The sequence below is a fragment of the Diabrotica undecimpunctata genome, chromosome 10 (genome assembly GCF_040954645.1).
Source record: "Diabrotica undecimpunctata isolate CICGRU chromosome 10, icDiaUnde3, whole genome shotgun sequence".
NCBI lineage: Eukaryota > Metazoa > Arthropoda > Insecta > Coleoptera > Chrysomelidae > Diabrotica > Diabrotica undecimpunctata.
This window is the reverse complement of record NC_092812.1, coordinates 70,090,584-70,112,929: the sequence shown is the minus strand read 5'-3', so window position 1 is coordinate 70,112,929 and position 22,346 is coordinate 70,090,584. Positions and strand designations below refer to the sequence as shown.

General features: G+C 34.1%; 1 protein-coding gene across 1 annotated transcript in view; it reads left to right on the top strand.

Moving 5' to 3' along the window:
- Positions 1 to 22,346, top strand: part of LOC140452368 (dual oxidase 2-like) — a 60,670-nt gene that overhangs the window by 37,633 nt on the left and 691 nt on the right. The window contains exons 10-21 of the mRNA XM_072546574.1: positions 981 to 1,115; positions 1,219 to 1,424; positions 5,942 to 6,447; positions 11,210 to 11,449; positions 11,532 to 11,761; positions 11,823 to 12,053; positions 15,234 to 15,327; positions 16,923 to 17,133; positions 17,188 to 17,308; positions 19,920 to 20,149; positions 20,220 to 20,375; positions 20,494 to 20,778. Coding sequence (XP_072402675.1) covers positions 981 to 1,115; positions 1,219 to 1,424; positions 5,942 to 6,447; positions 11,210 to 11,449; positions 11,532 to 11,761; positions 11,823 to 12,053; positions 15,234 to 15,327; positions 16,923 to 17,133; positions 17,188 to 17,308; positions 19,920 to 20,149; positions 20,220 to 20,375; positions 20,494 to 20,778 — 2,645 coding nt within the window. The remainder of the gene's footprint in view (positions 1 to 980; positions 1,116 to 1,218; positions 1,425 to 5,941; positions 6,448 to 11,209; positions 11,450 to 11,531; positions 11,762 to 11,822; positions 12,054 to 15,233; positions 15,328 to 16,922; positions 17,134 to 17,187; positions 17,309 to 19,919; positions 20,150 to 20,219; positions 20,376 to 20,493; positions 20,779 to 22,346) is intronic.

Here is a 22,346-nt window from a genome sequence, read left to right as displayed (position 1 = left end):
GACTTCATTTCCGTCTAAACACGTGGACAAACCTTCTAGATTCTAGAACAAGATAAGTTTGCATTGCGAAAGCCCAATCATCGTATTTTCGCTGCCTAACAACTTTGGCACCATAGACATGTAATTCACTGACATTTTGAACCTTAACACGTACTAGTATACAACGTTTATCTATTTAACGAAAAAACGGTCTGGACCACCATAATCTGTTAAAACTTAAAACGTCTGTTAAAATGAAACGAAACAGTTGAGTATACAGTTAAGACTGACTTTAATATTTATACCAACTTTTATGTTTAACTTTTAATTTACATTAATAATGACTTTTATACCAACCTTATCTTTCGGTAAAAATAACATATGGAGCTAATATTTAAATTTTGTTTAGTTGATATCCATATTTTAAGAGTATTTTATACATATAAAAATGAAAATATCTAAAAAACTAATAACTTTCAGCATAAGGAACGGTTCATTCTACAGAAAAAGTCCTAATTAACATTTATGTTTAAAATCATCTCAGCTACATTTTTTATTTCAAACATTTTTTTACGACGTACAGGTTCTTGATAAATCGATTTTCTTGTGTTTTTACCCCTCTACGAGGTTGGTTTTAGAAGGAAGCCCGGGAGTAAAATTGATAAACTTTTTGGCATCTTTTTTGGGGCCAAAAAATTGATATTCTCTGCAAAATTCAGCTTGTTCGTATGATGTTTAGGGTTCAAATCTCCGGAGTCTGGACTCACGAATTTGAAGAAGAATTTGAATTAATATGGATAACTTTTGTTATTCTACCCATATAAAACTTAAAATAATAATTATTAGATAGTAATTTTGACTAAAAAAAAAACTTGGTATTTTTGCTTATTTCTCTGGGTGAATGAGCGAAGTCAAAAAGAAAGAGTTACAACACCTACGTCCAAATATTTATACGATTAGGGCACGGTAGTATTTATTAAATTTCATTTTTTGGTTTTAAGGTGTCATTACATTCGCATATTTTCTGATTGTGTACAAAGAAAAAATGATTCAAAAGAATAATGCACAGGAAATTAGTCAAAAACGAAAGACCATCAAGCGTGATAGTAATCAGGCTAACTGGCCTTTGTTTATAGGTAAGTTAAACATTTATTTATTTATAAAATTATTTCTACAATCCGTGTATACATTCAACAAGGATTCATACCATTAATAGCCATATTTTTATTACTATTTAAGTGACCGAATGGGTTGGACCAAAACAACCACCAAGGGAAATAATTCTATCATTTAAAGCAAGCTTGAAAAAAATATGTGTGACTTGTTTCAATGGAACTACTCTGAGAGCTCTAGATTTCTCAAACGTTGGAGCAACTCACGTAACAATCTATTTCATCACAGATAAATGCACCATTGTTATGAACACAAAACACAACTACGATTTGGTGAGTACTATTATTATTTCCCTTTTAGCACGGTAACAATATACATATGTTCAATAAATATTTTGAAACTTTGTACTCTACGTTCTTATGTCTAAAATAATATAAAAAACTAATAAAATAATTCTTATATAGGGTGTTTAGAAATAAGATACCCACACAATTGTGTAGGTTGTCTTCTCTTGTGCATCATCTGTAATATTTTTTCGGTTATCCAGTGGGGGCGCAAGATTATAATTCTATGTGGGCAAGATACATTTGCGAGGTCCTCTGCTCGCGGATAAAGACATATTTTTTAGAATAAAAAACACGTGTCATTTCATTATTAAACTTTTATTTATGCAAAATCTAGTCAAACTTACAACTACCCTAATTAATTTATGATTAATTAATTAAGACCTGCCAACGTTAAAAAACAATTTAATTTAAATATTACAGAAACAGAAATTTTCTACTTTTTACACTGTTGAATTGTTTAATTACGTGCTCGTAATCTAGCTTGGATGCTATATCAGGCTCGATAGACAAAATTGCGACCGCAGAAAGTCTTTCCTGTAACTTCCCTTTACTCCTTAAATAATTCTTAATTAGTTTTAATTTTGAGAAGCTCCTTTTAGTGGAGGCTGTACTAATTGGTATTGTTATTAATATTCTAATGACGATGTAAATGTTTGGGTATATTTCTTAGTTAGTAAGTTATTATTTGTAATGTATTGAAGCAACTGATTCACGTCTGTTATTAAGTTAGGTAAATTAGGGATCACTATTTGTAATTCTTCATATAACTCGTAAAGTTGAAAGCCACTGTTCTCACCCACTCGCAGGACTGTGTAGTGGCGCACCCAGAATTTTTCTGAGGGGGGGGGGTTTGAAATTTTTTTATGCTACCTCCATTTTGAGTCCCTAAAATTTGGGTTTTATTTTATTTTAAGTACTAAAGATAGCAGTGCCAAAGATTCAGGTATCTATTATCCTGCCTACCAACTAAAACCACCCTCTCTTACTTGTGTGCAGTTGACTGTCGCACGTATCTTATTCCGAAAGTGGGGTGACCGCTGTAAGTGTGACGACATTTTTGGAACACTCCCTTCTCTTATCTAAATCTTATCCATTGTTCTGAAGCTATTTTCTTGTGGCATTTTAAAGTAATTACTATTTGAATGGTAATAAGCCACAATTGAAGGTTAAAATAAGTTTATTGACGTTTGACATTAATCCAACTTGTAAATACAGTACATTTTGGAGACTATCCTATACTATACGACTATATATTTGCTATCGCCGTATTCCCGTTCTCCTTCGCCAATACTTCCGGTCCAAGGCATGCTCCTCCTCCAAACCTCTCGATTCCATCGCTCTTCTAATTCCTTCATTCCATGAGCGTCGAGGTCTACCTCTTTTTCTTCTTCCGGAGGCTTCCATTTGTGAAGATTTCGGGCCAATGTTCGTCAGCCATTCTCAATAGGTTTCCAAACCATTTTGAACCTCTTCTTTCTATTCTGTCAATGACCGTTTCTGTAGCATTCATGTTATTTCTTATAGATTTGTTGGTCTTCCTTTCCTGCCTTGATGTTCTAGCACTTCTTCTCAAATAATCCATTTTAACTGCCAACAATCTTCTCTTCAGGTCTGCATTAATTGTCCATAACAAAGAACTAATTCAACCATGGTTTACTCTATTCTTTTTTGTTCCTTTTGGAAATGTTGCGATCCCACCATAAGGAGTTCAGACATCCTACAATTTTACTTCCCTGATTAATTCGATGTTTAATTTTGGTTTCTCCCAAGCCGTTCTTAGCAATGAGTGCACCTAAATATTTAAATTTTTTCACTTGTTTGATTTCCACGTCCTCGTCTATCAACACTTCAAACCTTGCATCTGAATTGATAACTAAATATTCTGTTTTCTTCATGCTGACTTGTAACCCCATTTTAAATATTCTCTGTATAGACGCTTTATCATAAATTCTAGATCATAATAATCTTGAGCTAGGACGACTTGGTCATCCGCAAAGTTCAGGGAGAACAGTACGTCATTTCCTATAGGGATTCCCATTCCCTGGCAGTGTTTTTTCCAATTTTGGAGGGCTGTCTCAATATATAAATTAAACAGTAAGGGTGACATACTGCATCCTTGTCTTAGTCCTTTAATTACTTTTATTGGCTCTGATAGTCTATGTCCGATTTTTAGATAAGTAGTGTTATCTCTGTAAACTTCTGTGATTTATTCCTAAAAGGTATTGACTAATGTCGAATTGTTATAAAGCTTGCCACAAGTTAAGTCTTGGAACTGTATCATACGCCTTTTCTAGGTCGATAAAGACTTCGGTACCAACCGCTATTCTTTTTTCTATTAATTGTTGGAGTATAAACAAGTTATCAGTACAAGATCAAAGATCAAAAATTCAAACGTCAATAAATTTATTTCAACCTTCAATTGCGGCTTATTACCATTAAAATAGTAATTAGATCTTATCTCTATCGTTGGTCCGGTTGGTGTTTCTCTTCTTCTTCTTTCTTTTTGATGACTGCTCGGATGTAATTGTGAACACTATTTCATCCCTCCGTACTTCCCGTCATCTTCACGATCATCTCTCTTACAGTCACAGGGTTCATACCTATTTCTTTATACATTCTGTTTATCTCCACTATACATCTATTACACTTCAGCATTGTGTGAGTAACAATGTCGGAATATTCGCAGTATAAGCATTTATCTGTATCTGTGTTTCTGAACCTATGAAGATAGGCCCTAAAACAGGCAATCTACCCAGTGCCTTAGGCTCGGGATCAGCATCCTGGTCCACTTGGCAACATCTTCCTTGTTGTTCCACTCTTCTTGCCAACTTTCCATTGATCTTTCCCTTTCTTCTTTTTTATATAGCTCTTGTAAAATGCTCTCTCCTCTCATAGAGATGTCTTTTTTCTACTGCTAATACATGCAGAGGAACACAACCCGTGAGAGTCCACAAGGCCGCGGCAGATACAGTCCTGTAGGCGCATGCTACTTGCAACAGACTCATTCTGTCTACTTTTTCATAAGTCATATTAGGTATCTACATATATCTAAATATAATGAATAAATAATTAATTATTGTGTATTTATACAATAATTATTGTGTTCTACACATCCCCCCTGGGTGCGCCAGAGGAACTGTGTGCAAATCTTGACAATTTTTTAATATTTGTTTGTGTGGAATATTTTTAAATTTAGTTACATCATACAGAAAACCTAAATTTTCATGATGTTGATTTAAAGCCATAAATCTCAAATCCATATTGGTAATAATTAAATCAAGTATAGTGTTAAAAAATTTACTTCATACCGGCTTTTGGGGCACTGTATAGGTTGATCCTCGCCCTTATAATCAAAGACCCTTTTCGTTTTCGTCACTCTTTTTGTTTTTAAATTCGTTCGGCAGATCATAACAGCTTCTGTCAATAAATTGTTGAGCATCAGATAAGCATTTTTTACAGTCACAAAATGTAGGTATGAAAAATGTTTAAGGGCAATGCTGAAATGGGTTTGTACATATTGCCATAATATGATTATCACAGAACACGAATTATGAATTTTCTTTTGAAAAACATTTTTTTTTTAAAAGAACCAACACTCAAAATAAACTTTTATTTACCTAGTGTATTCAAACAAAGATTTTAGTTACAATTCAAAATATAATAGTCAGACTTCAAATACAAATATATCAGATTAATATCACACTAATGTCAGACTGTGAGACTGAAAAAAGGTAATTTTACAATGCTTTATTTATAATAATTACACTTACTGAATTTGCTGATCTAGTACGTCGCAAATGATGTTGCAAGGTTCCAGAAAGTTCGGTGCTGATAGGCAGTAATTTCTTATTGAATTCTCGTGATTGAATATACTAGATTCTAGGGGTCATTGTGCTATAACTCACGCGATAACAATTCATACCATACATGTAAAGATATTGCAAATTTTAAACTAAGCATTTCGTTTAATACCGAATCACAATCACTGAGAGTTGTTAACCAGCTTATCCATTCCTTTTTGTTTCTCTTGGGGCTATAACTTCTTTCACATGCAAGAATAAATCAGTTAGGGTCATTGAACTCTAACTTTGTACATATTTCTCACTTGCCGGATCTTGGTTTCCGATTTCCATGATCTTTATTCCAGTAGTTTCCTTTTACCTTCTGCATCCTTATTCGCATGTAGGTGACTACCATGATATAAGGATACCAGGTTTATATTTGTATCATGGGTGACTACATACTTGTTTAGTAGGTACATCCGTTTCCAACGACGAGGTCTCAAGACAAGAGGGTGCCCTTAATATTACTAGTTTATCCAGCCTGCAGATCTGTAATATTAGATTTTAGAATTCGTGCTAGATCTTTAATGCCTTCCCAGTTTAGTTTAATAACTTTTTACCGTTGCTATTTTATTTTTTTTTTGTTTGAATTTATTAAAATAAAATAAGATATATACCTAATAAGTTCAATTTTTCCAATCAAGTATTGTATTTTTTTAGGTAGTTACGTTTGAATCGGAATTTCTACGTAACAACTTTTTGGCGGAATTCGAAAAACACTTCGTACAGAGTCAGATAGTGAAAAAAGAACTAGTAAATTTAAACTGGAGCTCAGCATTAAAAGTAATTGTAACCAAAGATAATCGACAAGCAAGATTGGAGATGTTCTTCCGAGTAGTTTTTGCGCAAGCGTTCAAAATTAGTCATTCAAAAACTGAAATACTGAAAGTTGATGCACATGTAGCGAAAGAAGTGATAGACACAGAATTGACCATTACAGAATTTGCAGACGCGTTAAGTATGACACCCGCTAATGAATTCGTGAAAAGAATGTTTACATTAATCGACAAAGACAGAAATGGTTTTATTTCATTTAGAGAATTTGTTGATTTGATGATAATCTTTGCTGACGGAACTGAAGAAGAGAAGGCGAAATTATTGTTTGATATGTATGACATTGATGGCGTTGGACACTTGAAACAAGAAGATTTTGTGACTATGATACAGTAAGTTTTTTAGTACGTCTATTTTTAAACTTGTATATTAATATTTTTCGCTTTATTTCTTTCAAGCGTTGCAGTTAAATATTATTACCAAATTAAAGTCTGAAAAATGACCTTCAAATAGTTCAGCCATTTATCCTGGAATATGCGTAATAAATTCTAATGGCGGCACCACACCTTGCTATGTGTTATTCGTTATGCGCCATATTCGGTCACATAAGACGAAGTGTGGAGGGTACATTCGTCAATTATTTGCTTTATTAAGTTGCTCCAAATACACTTACTCTCTGCATTATGCGAATCAGGTAAAAAATCCCCAAAATCGTTCAAAGATTTGGTTGCCAAGGGTATATCTTAAAATTAAAACCATTTGATCTTGAACGGAACCGTCCGTAGTCTCATCAGCCTCGATTGCCACATAAGGTATACTGTATTCAGAAATTTAGTGTCTCATTATAAAAGTTATTTTAATAACAGCCGTAAAACTGAATAATCCCTTGTAAATACTCTATTGTTGTATAATTATCACAGCTATCCAAGCTGACAGGACCGGCATATAGGCAAGTCAACTGTAGGTTAGTACATATAATCAGATCAAATATTATCATTCAAGCGTAATGTCAAAAAACTCTTTTTATAAACATACAAATTTCCCATAATTATTGTATTCTTTTATTAATCATTATTTTAAGTCTCAACGAAATAAAAGCGCCCAAAATTATGAAGATCTCAATTTAGTCAAATTGACTGGACCGGCCGTGGAAATTAATAAGTTTTGGGAAAACGGGTAATATCTCAAACAGCACATTAGAACTGACAAACCCGTATATACAGTTATAATGAGTAAACTTTTAACTTAATTAAATTACTTGGAATTTATATAACTTTCTACCTGTTATTTATCGTTAATTGTTTTTTAAGTTGAAGAGAGTTGTACCATGACAAACTACCACTTAAAAGTCTGCTTTCGACGGAATTGGTTGTAAAGTCGTTTGAGTGTTCAGTTTGTGCAAAAAATTAGTTGAGTATTGTTATAAAAGTAAAATTAAAGACAGTCAAGATTTCCTTTCACGCAAAAATAGTCTATGTATCTGTTGATACGTATTTCGCTTTAATAAAGCTCATCAGAACAGTTATTCATAGGCTTTCTATGAGAAAGCCTATGAATAACTGTTCTGATGAGCTTTATTAAAGCGAAATACGAAAAGCGAAAGCGAATGGAATATTTAAACAAAATTAAACAGTATCGTCGAGAGAATCGACCTATTATTTATTTAGATGAAACGTGGTTTGATACTCACGATACGCCATCTAAAGGTTGGGTAGATAATAGTCAATCTTGTTCAACAAAAGCGCCTTCTAGTAGAGGAAAAAGAATAACAATATTCCATGCTGGATCAGTCGACGGATGGGTTCCAAATGCCTTATCTCTATCAGCTAAAAACATCAGTGATTCATTTCTCGATTACCATGACAACACAACTTCAGATATATTTGAAGACTGGTTCAAAAATAAGTTAATACCCAACATACCCCCTAATAGTGTTGTAGTTATGGACAATGCAACATATCATAGCAGACAATTAAATAAAATTCCCAGTTCAAGCGATATGAAAATAACAATACAGAATTACTTGTATGACAAAGATATTTATTTTCACATAGATAATACTAAGAAGGATTTATTGGACATTTTAAAAAGTTTCGCATTGAAAAAATAATACTTTTGTGATAATTATGCCGAAAATATGGGTCATATGATTTTAAGACTTCCACCATATTACTGTGTATTTAACAAAATCGAACATATTTGGCATCATCTTAAGTCAAGAGTTCGAAGAAATAATACTTCGCCACATTTAAATGCATCTGTCCTGCATTTAATTGAAAAGGAAGTACTCAAAATTGATGCGAACAGTTGGAAAAATGCAGTCTCACATATCATGAAAGCTGAGAATTCATATTTTCCTACATATAATATACAACATATCAATTTAAAAGACGTCAGTGATAGTGACACAGATTTTACATAATATCTATGTGATGTAATATTTATACTCGTTTTGTGTGTGTGTTTTGTGTTTTATTGACACTGGTTTTCACAACCAACTGGCCAGTCAATTTCATAATGATTTTTTTAGACTATAACTTATCACTAACTCAGGGGAGTAATGTGTAGTGTATGTGTTAAGGAAATGTCTTGTTACTTTAGTAAAGTCGACGTCATTGTCTTTACAAATAGACGCTAATTGTATCCGAACGTCTGCGGTCCCTCAGGTGAGTACCGATTTACTCGTTTTAAAAGGTTCATATTTATTCATGTTGACTTGTTATGTTTAACTTTTCCGTTTCATGTCTGAAAAAGTTGGCAAAAAATGATAAATTTCTTTGTTAATAATTTCACGAAAAAAAATTATTCTTCACTAAAGGTTGTGCATCACATAAAATTATTGATCAATAATCTTATAAAATATTAAGTGGTAGATAGGGAAAATTATAATTATTAATTAATACTGAAGAAGAAAGTGATTTTAAATTTAGATATACAAGAAAATGTTATTTTAAAATGTTTGTAGGTATTAAAAATTATGTCCAAGTTTAGATTCATGGCCTTCTAATAATTAAATAATACATTTAAAGTAAAAAGTAAATAAAAAAATACTTTTGCATTTGTTGATTTTGTATATTGAATAAGTTATCAGTTTATATATTTTTTCCCTAATTATCTAGATATTTATTTAAATTAAATGTGTAATGTAAATACCAAATAAAATATAAAATTCGTTAAGCCGGCCCTTTTTACTATTTACCTGAAGAGGCAAATCTCTTTATGGCTTCGACTTTATCAGCGGGATACTTTTAAATTCTGCATAAGTCAGTTCTTATAATTGTGAATGAAGTTTACCATTTCTACCTCTTCGCTTATTAATCCACGAGCGACATATAACATTAGATCCATAAGTTCGTTTTGAATAGTTTTTGAAGTTTCCAAAAAGTTGTATTATTTTCGGTTAAATGTTTTTACAATATAGTGTTAACTTCTCCCATTAAATTTTAAGTCCTCGAAATACCCCTGGATTCGTAGATGTCAAACTTTGATCGTGACCTCTTAGAACTAATTCAAACGCTCCACAAAATTTAATGCACTCGATTATTCTATTTAAAACATACCTGTTTTGGCCACTGCGGATGATCTAGTTATAGGTAATACGAAGATGATACTCATAAAAGCAATTGAAAAATTAGATAATTGGAAAGAATTGTAAAAGCCAATAAAACATATGGAATGAATATGAATCTGCTGAAAAGCAACTCAAAAGACTCTAAGTAAGAGAACAAAGATGAACCTATATAAGACCTTTATTTTATAAGACCTGTTGTTACATATGGGATGGAAATAACGACGATTGACAAGAAAGAGGAAGATAGCCTTCTAAAATTTTATGGAAAAATAATAAGAACGATACTGGGCCCCAATGTAACAAGGAGTACCTTATTACTACCTGGATAACTAACTGGGCACCACTATGGCTCAGGTGTAGAGAAGGCCTAGAAGAAAATGGTTGGATGATGTAGAAGAAGATATAAGAACATTAAATATTAAAGACTGGAAAGTTCAGTGGAAGTACAGGAAGGAATAGAAAAGAGTCACGACAGCAGCAAAGATACACAGCAAGCTATAAATGATATAGAGGAATAATCCACCTCACCCAAGAAAAGGATTTTGAATGTTTCCGTCAGCCTTTCATCATAAATTTCCTGAATCCGAATTAGCACTAAAAAATCCAAAAATAGCATCCGTTGTTTTGAAGGGTTCACATACACAATAATAAATAAAGTACTTTAAACGGAAATTTTATCCTGCTAGAAATTTTTAATGATTGGTGGTTGAAACAAAACTATTTTTACAGTTTTATAAACAGAATAGTCTGTCTTTTGTTAAAACCCAATAAAGAACCAGATCTACCTTCATCCTACCGAACTATCTTATTAATATCATGTATTACGAAAATTTTTAAAAGGCTTGTAAAGTTTGACTTTAACGTGTTATCGAAAGTAGATCTCTTTTACCAAAAAAAGTATTGATATCTTAGAGACCACGGTATAATCGATGCAATCACTCATTTTGTTACAGAGGCACAACTGTATCTGTCAAATAATTACATGCTGTATTTTGTGCATTTAAAAGGGAATTAAGATATGGTGGATTTGGAAATATAATATTAAGAAATGGTTGCTTTAGGTATCAATAAAAATCTCCATTAACATTTTAATTTATTCGCGAATGTGCATAACAGATATTTTTACGAGATCGTCACAATATTTTACGTAGTCCAAGATTAATTTATAATGGAATTCCATTCGATGTTTTTCTACTTTTTATTTATACACTACAGACTTGCACGATTTGGTAGAATAAGCGATGCATGATTGACTTGAGACCTGCTTCTGACAACTTACAAAAACAAAAGTTGAACTGTAACAACGTCGATAAGTTTTTTCGGCAGAAGCTTATTGAGAAATTTGCTCTTACTACGGCTAATGCCTTCGATATCGATTTGGCATACTTGCATTGTCAGTCCAATTGTTACATGTAAGGTTAATGTGGGGTGATGACCACACTAACTAGTTAGAGGATGTATGTGTCTGTATGTTAAGTTGCCTATAAATGTAGCAACTCTTTTGGCTTTCTTATATGAATCACTCTTTCGAGGCAAATACTTTCCCTCTAATGCCTCTACTTATTTTATTTTTAAAATTGCAGTTCTTTCTTGGAGACTTGCGGAGGCAAAGTAGATGACAAAGATATTCAGAAAACTGTTAGCTCTATGTTGAAAAATGCAGGAGCAGAGCATAAGCAAAAGTTAACATTTGAAGATTTCAAGAAAATGATTGGAAACGACATAAAGAAACTGAACACAGCCAGATTGGGTTTCAAAGGTATCAAAGAGGCTGATCAGTCATATTTAGCTAAGGCTAAGGACACAATCGAGAATATTTATGAGTAAGTATGATTTCCGTTAGCATAGGTGTTAATAATTCTTCTTGAATGCATATAATTTCCATAAAATCGTTTATATCTGTAGAAGCAAGCAAGAAATCGAAGCCAGATTTAAGGGAGGAGGTTCTTTTGATGAATCAGGAAATAGTGCTAAGATGATAGATGATGATCAAGAAGTCGTTATAAAAACTCATCCAGTTCAAGAACAAAAATATGCTATAGCTCTTAAATTTATCGAATTAAAATCAAAAGAAATATTTTGGATGAGCCTCTATACTTTGGTCTTGCTAGGTGTATTTGCCGAACGAGCATACTGTAAGTCTATATTATGCAATATTGTATATTACTGACTGACCACTTTTTAATTGTGTTTTAGATTATTCTGTAGAACGAGAACATTCAGGGTTAAGAAGAATAGCAGGATATGGTGTTACAGTTACCAGAGGAGCTGCATCTGCTATGATGTTTACATATTCTTCACTATTGGTAACGATGTGTAGAAATACTATCACATTTTTAAGAGACACTGTCGCTAATCAGTATTTTCCTTTCGATGCTACGTTAGAGATACACAAATATATCGCATATTGGGCATTTATATTTACAGGTATAATTTATTTCAAAAACTATTTTTTTTATCAAAATGTTATTATCAGGAAGGTCATCATCATCAGTGGTGCTTAGAGGGTCTAGACCTTCTTATTCTGAGCCACTTGTCTATCCAGATGATATGCTATCTACCACTTTTCTCGCACCCATTGGTTGTGCAATTGAAATTCTTTTTTTGATGTGAAACATCAAATGCGACTTGGTACACCGACTGGTACGGTGGCAACGCTAAACATGTCATGCACATACTTATAACTCTTCGACTCTCTTCACCACTTCGCTTCGCGTACCTAATCTATACCGTATACAATATTAGTAACATACTTGCATAACATGCTAAGAAAACACAAATCGTCAACTTCACCAAAAAAACAGTACCACAAGGCCTAAAACCACCGGTGCTGGGAAGAACAGAGATTTCATTTGCCAAAGAAACATGATACCTTGTCCTTGAGAATACTCACATTCTGAAAACCACACAGAAAGCTACTATGTCCCTAGGTAGATGTAGAAGAATGTGCGGTAAGAATTGGGGATTTAACCCCAAAATGACTCTATGGTTATACACAAGGGTTATTAGACCCATGATAACCTATGGCTCGGTGACGTAGTGGACAAAGACGCAGCAAGTGGGAGCAATAAGGCTGCTAGGTAATACACAAAGGCTAGCATGCCTGTGTATTACGGGGGCCATAAGAACAACTTCTACTGCATCGTTGGAAGTCCTGCTGAATCTACCACCACTTCATATCTTTATACAGGGCGAAGCTAGATCAATGATGCACAGATTAATCCATAGTCAGCGACATATAAGCCAGATGCATGGTACTGACAACAGGAAGCTAATCGAGGAGCTAAAAGCTGATATTGTGATGGGGAAACCTATTGATGCAACAGCTACGAGATACAGCTTTAACAATAAGTTCACTATTAAGATACCAGGCAGAGAAGACTGGAATCAAGGTGTACCCATACAAGCTGCTGCTACTTGGTACACGGATGGCTCAAAAACATCGGAGGGTGTGGGAGCCGGCATAGTAGGGACAAATCAGGGGATACATTTCCCGGTAAGTCTATCTAAGGATGTGACAGTTTTCCAGAAAGAACGTTCTGTTCAGTTGCCATGTTCACAGATAGTCAGGCAGCACTTAAGACACTCAATTCTGTAGAGGTCAATTCTAAGCTAGTATGGGATTGCGTGTGTGCCCTAAATAAACAAGGAGACTGTAGCAAGGTTACGGTAGCCTGGGTACCGGGGCACCAGGGTCATAAGGGCAATGAAAAAGCAGATGAAATGGCCAAACAAGGCTCATCAATGCCATTCATTGGACTGGAACAATGGCATTGAACTTCAAGCCACTTGAAGCTGATGGGATTATGAGATGATGACCTGTGCAGATTCTGTAGCCTCGAAGAAGAAACAGCAAAGCACATTTTTTGTCAGTGTGACAGTCTGGCAAATGTGCGGTTCTTTGCATTAGGAGAAGAAAATCCACCAGCAAATAACTACACGGAAGGTACAGTCTCGAAGCTACTAGACTTTATAAAAAGGGTCAGGCTAGAGAATGTTATCTAGGATTATAGGACTACAATAGATCTGAAAAGGTCGCGGTGGAATAGGCCAAAAGGCCACCTTTTTAAATCTAATCTGATCTAGTAACATACTTTAGTTATCATCGATTAATTATGTCAATAATACCGTTAGAGGCAGCGTAGAATATTACTTTCATTGATGTAATTGACAAAACATCTGACAATATTTACAAAATTGATATGATATCAATATATATGTTTTAACTAATTACTAAATCCTTCTCTTTAAAAAAATCTGAGTATTCTGTCTTTCATTTTACCTTTAATAAACCGTCATTCTTTGCATATTTTTCAGACACTAGACACTGTTTGTGTCTGGTAGTGAAACCTTTGTACCATACTCTTTCCCTTCATTAAACTCCACTCACAAGTCATGTCTCCAGGTAAAAGCCAATAACTTTCCTATGGGTAATTTAACAATTTCTACTGACTACACACATCAAATCTAAAAAACATACAGATTCTAATTTGAAAATTTGGTGTACCCAAGGTTATTTCCCCTTCTTTAAAATTTAGTTCTCAAATTTTTGGATATCTAGCTGATTGCTTTTACTACATTTCTTCCATCTATATGAATTTTACCTTTGCCTCCTGTATGGAAGTAATTGTGGCAGGCTTTGGTTCATTACTGTCCCCAACATACGTAAATTTATGTTCGTCCAACTGCAGAAATTTCCATTAGAGCAGTTTTATATTTCCACTATCACAATATTTTAGAGAGGAAGTTGCAGTTCTGCTATTTTTGTGATTTTAACGTCGGGAGTACCTCTGATATGCTAAGTTGCAACAGCTCTTCCATAATAATTTAGTTGACCGTTCTCATAGTATAATGTCCCATGTTCCTGAGCTTTTTTCTTTCAAGTTTCTCCGGTGAACCTTCTTTTGGAGAGTAGTTTTGTTGGATTTTCAGTCTTTCTTAGAATCCACTGTTTTTTTTTTATTTTTGTTAATCGTGTCCATTCTGGTCCCCCCGAGTGTAGACGAAATAAGGGTTCCTAGCTATATAACTCCCATTATAGATATAAGACCTAATATTAATGTAGGTAAGTCCAAGTGCCTTCAGTAGACCATTCGTGAGAGTTAATTTTAGATGTAACTGCCATGCAGGTTTGTTTACGTTACAGTACGATTACCTCGCATGTTGCTCTCGGCAGCAATCAGGCTAGCTTGTAACTAAAAGTGACAAAGTAAAAACTAGAAGATAAGAAAATATAAAGGCAAATAAATAAATAATAAAAAGATAAGAAAAAAAAAGTAAAGAACAAACTGTATTGGTTAGAAAGAAAAGCAGTGACAAGTTTTTAGTAATTTCTGCAGAGACTTGAACAATAAGCACCGCACAATTATTCGTCAGTATCAATTTCTTTTTTTCTCTCTCTCTATGTGCTGGTGTGTTAGTCCACTGAAATTTTCTCGATCCTAATTCAGGTACATAATTCCTGTTTAAAGATTCTTTTTATTCAAGACATTATGGAAAGCTAATACGCTGTAACGTAGATCTGGAAAGGCACCCATTTCAGGAGAGCAACAATTGAATGAAATAAATTTTGTATCAAACTTAACAATATTGTTTATTATTTTTTAGTTCTGCACATCATAGGACATGCCTTTAACTTTTATCACATTTCGACCCAGACTGCTGATGATTTAACATGCTTGTTCAGAAATTATTTTCATGCGTAAGTATCAAATAAAGATATTTATATTATATTAGTAAACTATGTTAAATATTGTGTTTATATGGGATTTAATTGATTGTAATGATAATTACATTTTTATCGTTCTCAAAAAAGAATATTTAAGAATTTTGTTAAAAAGAGTATATAACCGCCAAAGGTGTTAACGAGATTGTGTCATTTCACAAAATTGAAAATTGACACACTTAGCCACGGTATTATAGACAATAGCCAAGCTTTGACTGAAAAGATATGAGCGTGGGTTTTTGACGTATAAAATATGTGTGTTGCATATCTATTGTGTATGATTGAAGATGATGTGTCTTAGAGTTTCTTAATCCACTATTGTTGGTATATTCTTGTTGTTGAGTTTGTCTTTCAGTATTGGCAACCAAAGCCTACTACATTTTGCGGATGGGTTTGCTACAAATTTTTTGTATTGAGTAGGATGAGGGCTGCTTTTTGGTTTTTCCTTTTTTCATGTTTGTTTCTTTCATAATTATTGTCGCATCTTTTCATTGTACTCTATGTTCATTGTCCCAGAAATGTTTGCATATCTCTGATTTGTCGAAGTCCCTATTTTTGATGTATGTTTCAAGTTCGTTTATTCTGACACTTAGTAGTCTTGCGGTTTCTCCCATATGGAAATTGTTGCATTTACAGGGTATTTTATACATGCAGTTCTTTGATCTCTAATGTGTGTTGTTGCGTTTGGTTTTGGACAGCATTTGGAATTTTTTTGTTTGGGCAAAAATGTTTTTAAATAGACACATAATATACATGTTTCCTAACATTGGTAAAGTTCTCAAATGCCAAAATATGCAAGCAATATGCGTTTAGCATAGAATCCGCTCCCTAATCATCATCATTTGATTCATCTGGCGATCTTCTTTTTAATGAGTGCGCCTTTGTTCTCTGATCCTTATTTACACCACTGTATAGATGTATTTACTCATCTAATAAAAAAATAGCCGGAGAACAAAAATATACAGAGTGATGAGTTGAAAATATTACACTATAATTTAAACAACCGTCTAAATGTTTTTTTTTCTGCAGCCGTCCCGAAAGTAGCTTCTTTCGGGACTAATGTTTTCACTTTCGGGACGATTTTGGGTAGCTAGGTAACGGCTTTGACAACAACATCACCTTTGTATTTTATTATGACAACGCTTGTCATTTAAGATTCGTGTTTTTTCGCTGAGTTTTTCGTTTTTCAATTCCAAGAAATGGAAATCAGCAGTGAAAGTGAAGCCGAAATGATTGCAGATGAGATTAGGGAAACTACAAAGCCGTTATTTATGAATTATTGCCGGTAAAGTCAAGAAAGATGTATGAGTTGATCTACGATTTAATTCAAAAATAAAGCAATGATAAAAATGTACATACTATAAATAAAGAAGGTATTCTTGCATATCTAGTGGAAAAATGAAAAAATATCTTGAAGCCATCAAGCCTTTGGAGCAATTACTCGATGCTTAAGTCCACACTTAACATTAAAAATAATATAGATATAAGCCGCTATCCAGAAGTTATTTCTTTCAAGCCAGAAGTTAAATTACTATTTTTTTAGTTTAAAATTTACTGACTCTTATTTTCAGGACCCATGAACTTCCCAAATTCCATTATTGGTGTTGGCAGACAATGACTGGATTTACTGGAGTTATATTAACAATAATATGGGTAGTGATGTATTCTTTCGCTCTGCCTATTATCAGAAGAAAGATTTACAACTGGTTTTGGTATGCTCACAGTTTGTACCCATTCTTTTTCATATTTTTAGTTTTGCACGGATCTGGAAGGTTGATTCAGGTAATTTTATTGTATAAGTATATTATTCTTTTGCAAAATGTTTCTTTGTTGCAGCCTCCATACTTGTATTACTTCCTACTGGGACCAATTATACTTTTCACAATTGATGCAACCATTAGTCTTAGTAGAAAAAAAGTGGAAATACCCGTTATCAAGGCAGAAATTTTACCTTCAAGTAAGAATTTATTTTAAATGTACTTACAATAAAAATAAAAAGCGTAGGGGCGACCGGGGAAATTCCGCGCAGGGGGGGGATTCTGCGCATCAGTATCTTGGCAACACGAAATTTTTCAACATTCAACACAGCGCGCATTCTCATATTTGCTAGCCGATCACATGTTTGTAATATGACTGCATTCGTACTGTTGGTTTGATTTCTGATTTGTAGTTCAGCAAGATATTCTCTCTTCCATCTTCTCCAAAAATGCTGGAGAATTTTTTGTAATCTCTCGAAACGCTTGAGACGATTTTCTGGTATTTGATTGACATCTCTGTCTGGCAGCGAAACTAAACTTCTTCCCAGAAGAAGGTGAGCCGGAGTTAAAGGATTTAATTGATCAGGAGAGGATGTTATAGGGCATAAAGGACGTGAATTAAGAATTTATTCGACATGAACCAGTACTGTGTGAAATTCTTCTAGATTTAAATGTGCTTCTCCCACAACCCTCTTAAAATGAAATTTAAAACTCTTAACCCCGGCTTCCCAGATCCCTCCAAAATTTGGCCCTCTGGAAGGTATGAAATGCCAATCTATTCATTGCTCGGTGAAGTAACTATTGAATTCTTCCGATATCGCTTGATTTTTGAGGAAGTTCTTAAGACTTTGTAATTCCTTTTTTGCACCTACATATGTTTTTCCATTATCTGAATAAACCTTACTTGGTTTTCCACGTCTGCTCACAAATCGTCTAAAAGCAGCTAGAAAACAAGCAGTTCTTAGATCAGATGTAATCTCTAGGTGCACAGCCTTTGTCGACAAACATACAAATATACATACATAGCCTTTTATTAATTTAGAACCTCTAGTCAATCGATCTTTTAACAAAAACGGACTAGCGAAATCCGTTCCTATAATAATAAAAGGTAAATATTGTGTTATTCGTGTAGCTGGTAATTCTCCCATAATGTAATTACCAGGTATAGGTTTTGCTCTAATGCATGAGATACAGTTCCTGACAATTCCCTTGCAAATATTACGTCCAGATATTGGCCAAAACCTTTCTCGAATCGAAGCCAACAACATAGTTGGCACACAATGCATCAATCGTTGATGCTCAGATTTTAAAATTAAACGTGTTAGTACATGTTTAGGTGACAAAATTATTGGATATTTTTTATCGTATTCGTAGGTTGACTTCTGCAACCGGCCACCCACTCGGATAATACCATTCTCTAAAAATGGGTTCAAAGATAATAAGGTACTATTGTGTTTCAATCTTAAATCCTAACTTAATCTTTCAAAGTCTTCAGAAAAAGACTCCTTTTGTGCCAAGGTTACCCACTCTTTTTTCCTTATCGCATAAATCTTTCACCTTAAGTTTATTTAAATTTGAAAAACGTGTGAACGAATTAAAATTATCAATTAATATTGAGTGATGAGCAGTAGCCTTTTGCTCTGGTAAACCTTCAAAAATTAGGATTTTACTAGATATAAATTTTTTTAGATCATTTGTAGTTAGCCAACTAGGACCATTCCACCACAAATTTGACATATGTATCTCATCAACGCTCATACCCCTAAAGACGAGATCCGCGGGATTTTGATCAGTCGCTACGTAATACCAATCACTCACATCTGTTAGTTGTTGAATTTCATTTACACGATTTGCTACAAGTAATTTCCAGTTACTAGCTGGACCTCTTATCCACGATAAGGCTATCTGCGAATCCGATTAAAAATAACACTTATCAAACTTAATTTGTAAATCCTTTATTGTTGTTTGTGCCAGCTGTGCTAATAGCAACGAAGCACATAGCTCTAATCGCGGTATAGTTAATAACGTTTTAACTGGTGCTACTCTAGATTTTGAACATAAAAGTTTGGATATATATTGACCTGATTGAATTTGACACCTAATATATATACAACAACCATAAGCCTTTTGGCTACCATAGCCAAATCCTTTGCAATTCCATAGATATATACGTAGACGCTGTGACCATTGGTGGTCACAGTGTCTACGTATGTACGAAGGAACTCAATGGGAAATTCTAAACTGTTGAATTCTTGCTTTTCTAAATATTTTGCATCAAAAGTTATCAAAAACTATTTGTAGAGGACTGAAATCTGTATTGAAAACAAATGTTAAAATTGTTCTACAAATTAAACACATTTTAAAATTTTGCAAAAAACAATACATTTGGGGAACTCTCCATTGGAAGTTTAGTTTACTATCCGGGGAAGCACATCATTTTTTTCCATCCTGTTTCTCGTTTCTTTTGCCTTTTATATTATTACTTGTGCCAAGATGCTAGAGAACTGGGTATCTATAAAAATAATACCTGGACTTGGTTACCTCTTCACTCCGGTCAACTGAAGTGAGAGATATGCACCTTCACGTCGTGTATGCACCAGGCAAGAGGTAGAAAAGGTATTTTATTTCCACAATTTTATCCTGAAATAGTTAGTTTATTATTTAGTCATAAACAATTAATATAATAACCCTATAAGCCTGTAGGCCCAAGGAATGGCAATTTGAGAGCGATTTATTCGCTCTATAATATCAAATAAAGTTTAGTAGTAGGTACTAATAAAGTATATTTTTCGCTACTATTTTTATTTTTAGGCGTGACGATGCTAGAATTCAGGAAACCAGAAAACTTCCAATATAAAGCTGGACAATGGGTTAGAATTGCTTGTATGGGTCTTAATAAAAATGAATATCATCCGTTTACTTTATCTTCTGCACCCGATCAAGATAATTTAACAGTGCACATTAGATCTGTAGGCCCTTGGACCAAACTAATAAGAAGTACTTATGAGACAGCAATATCTGCTAGCATGAAGTTGCCTAAAGTAAGCAATTTTTTATAATCGTTTTATCTTATATTTAAGAATTTATTCTCACAAATTTTCGTTTTTGTAGTTATATTTAGATGGACCGTATGGAGAAGGGCATCAGGACTGGAATACCTACGATGTAGCTGTATTAGTGGGTGGAGGTATCGGTGTGACACCGTTCGCCAGTATTCTGAAAGACATAGCTCAAAAAGCCAGCAAAACAAGAACACATTGTCAAAAGGTAACGGGAAATATTATTCTATCAAAATTGTCCTCGATTTTATCCCTATGTGCGGTTGGCGTTTCTAATTACAATTTTTGCTAATCCTCAAAATTGCTAATAAATTATTTTGTTTTAGGTGTACTTCATTTGGGTATCCAGAACTCAAAAGCAATTTGAATGGTTAGTGGACATAATCCGAGAAGTAGAAAATAAAGATACAAAACAGCTACTGAGTATTCATATTTTCATCACCCAATTCTACGAAAAGTTTGATTTAAGAACAATATTGTTATATATTTGCGAACGTCACTACCAACGAGTATCCAACAAGTCATTGTTTACGAATTTAAGAGCAGTAACTCATTTTGGAAGACCCGCGTTTGCACAGTTCTTTAAAACTGTGCAGTACATACATCCTACGGTAAGATTATTAAGTAGAACCTACTAACAGTTTTTGTAATTTTTAAATGATTTCATTTAAGAGATTGAAACTGTCATAATTTGTTTATCGTATTTTCTTCATTAACAATCTTCTCTTATTGTATAATAAATTTCCTATTTTTGTTTTCTATAAACAAATCTAACAATGGACCTTGCCTAATTAAATTTCTGCAAAATTTCCCACAGTTTTGATGATACGGGACACAAAAGAGACCGTTAATCGCTTTTACATTTTATTTATCAAGACATTATTTATATATATATATATATATATATATATATATATACATATATCAACATATATAACCCACATCTTGGCTACGATATGTTGACGATACATTCGTCATTTGGCCCCATGGCAGAGATGCTTTGGTGTCTTTTCAAACCCATCTGAATGGTATACACCCTAGTATCCAGTTCACGATGGAGGTGGAAACTGATTCATCCCTACCGTTTTTCGACGCTATCATAAAGAAAAACCAATCCCAAGGTTTTCATTATTTTGTTCATTACCTGCATGCCAACTCTCATCATCCCCCTTCACAAATTAATTCAGTCATTAATACGCTTGTCTCCAGATCAATACGCCTTTGCAATGATGCAAGTAGACCAGCTTTCTAGTATAAAACAAGCCCTCATCCAAAACGGTTACGCGAAAATCACATCAATAGGAGTATTCAGACATCAATCTCCCACTCAATCTCAACCCAAAGACTCAGACCCTCATCATATGAAAGCTTTTCTTCCTTACATCAAAGGTGTCACTGACAAAATCGACAAATATGAAATTCCTTGTGCAGACTGCCCCCGATCCTATATAGGCCAAACAAATCGTATAGTCCAAAATAGGATTTATGAACATTACATATCGGTTCGCAATTCCGACTCAATTTCAGCTCTAGGTGAACACCATCTTCATACAGGTCACAAAATTGATTTTGAAAACTCCAAACCATAGACCCCATCCGCTTCCAAAAAGCAAGAATTATCCGAGAAGCCATAGAAATTGAAAAAAGCCAAATTGTCTCAATACAAGAGATGACGGCATACGGTTACCTTCGACTTGGAGAGCTTTCATAAAAAAATAACATGTTCAAAATCCTACAGTGAGAAATGTTCGCGCCAACTCCCGCGCCAATCCCCAGGCTAACCCCCACGCCAACCTCCACCCAAACCACGTCACCATCGACGGTATAAATGACCCGTCCTCTATTTCCAGCACCAGTAATGCATTGATTAGTGATCAGTGTAGTAGTGTCTGGGGACTCGGGAGACTGAGACCTCAGAAGCCCTGAAGAATACATCGAAGGGGATGTCGAAAGCTCGGCGCAATGATAATCGACGCGGTTCAACCCAGAAGACTGTTAAGTTTAATATTAATTCCTGTAATAGTATTAATCCTAGCTCTAGAAAAACTATAAGAAAGCGGAAATCATTCCACCAGGAATAAAAAGCCTTGATAATGAAATCAATGTGTAGTGTGGGACTGGCATATTTGGATTTGATTTGTTTGAGTAAATGTTCTGACCGAAAATAGAAGGATCATCG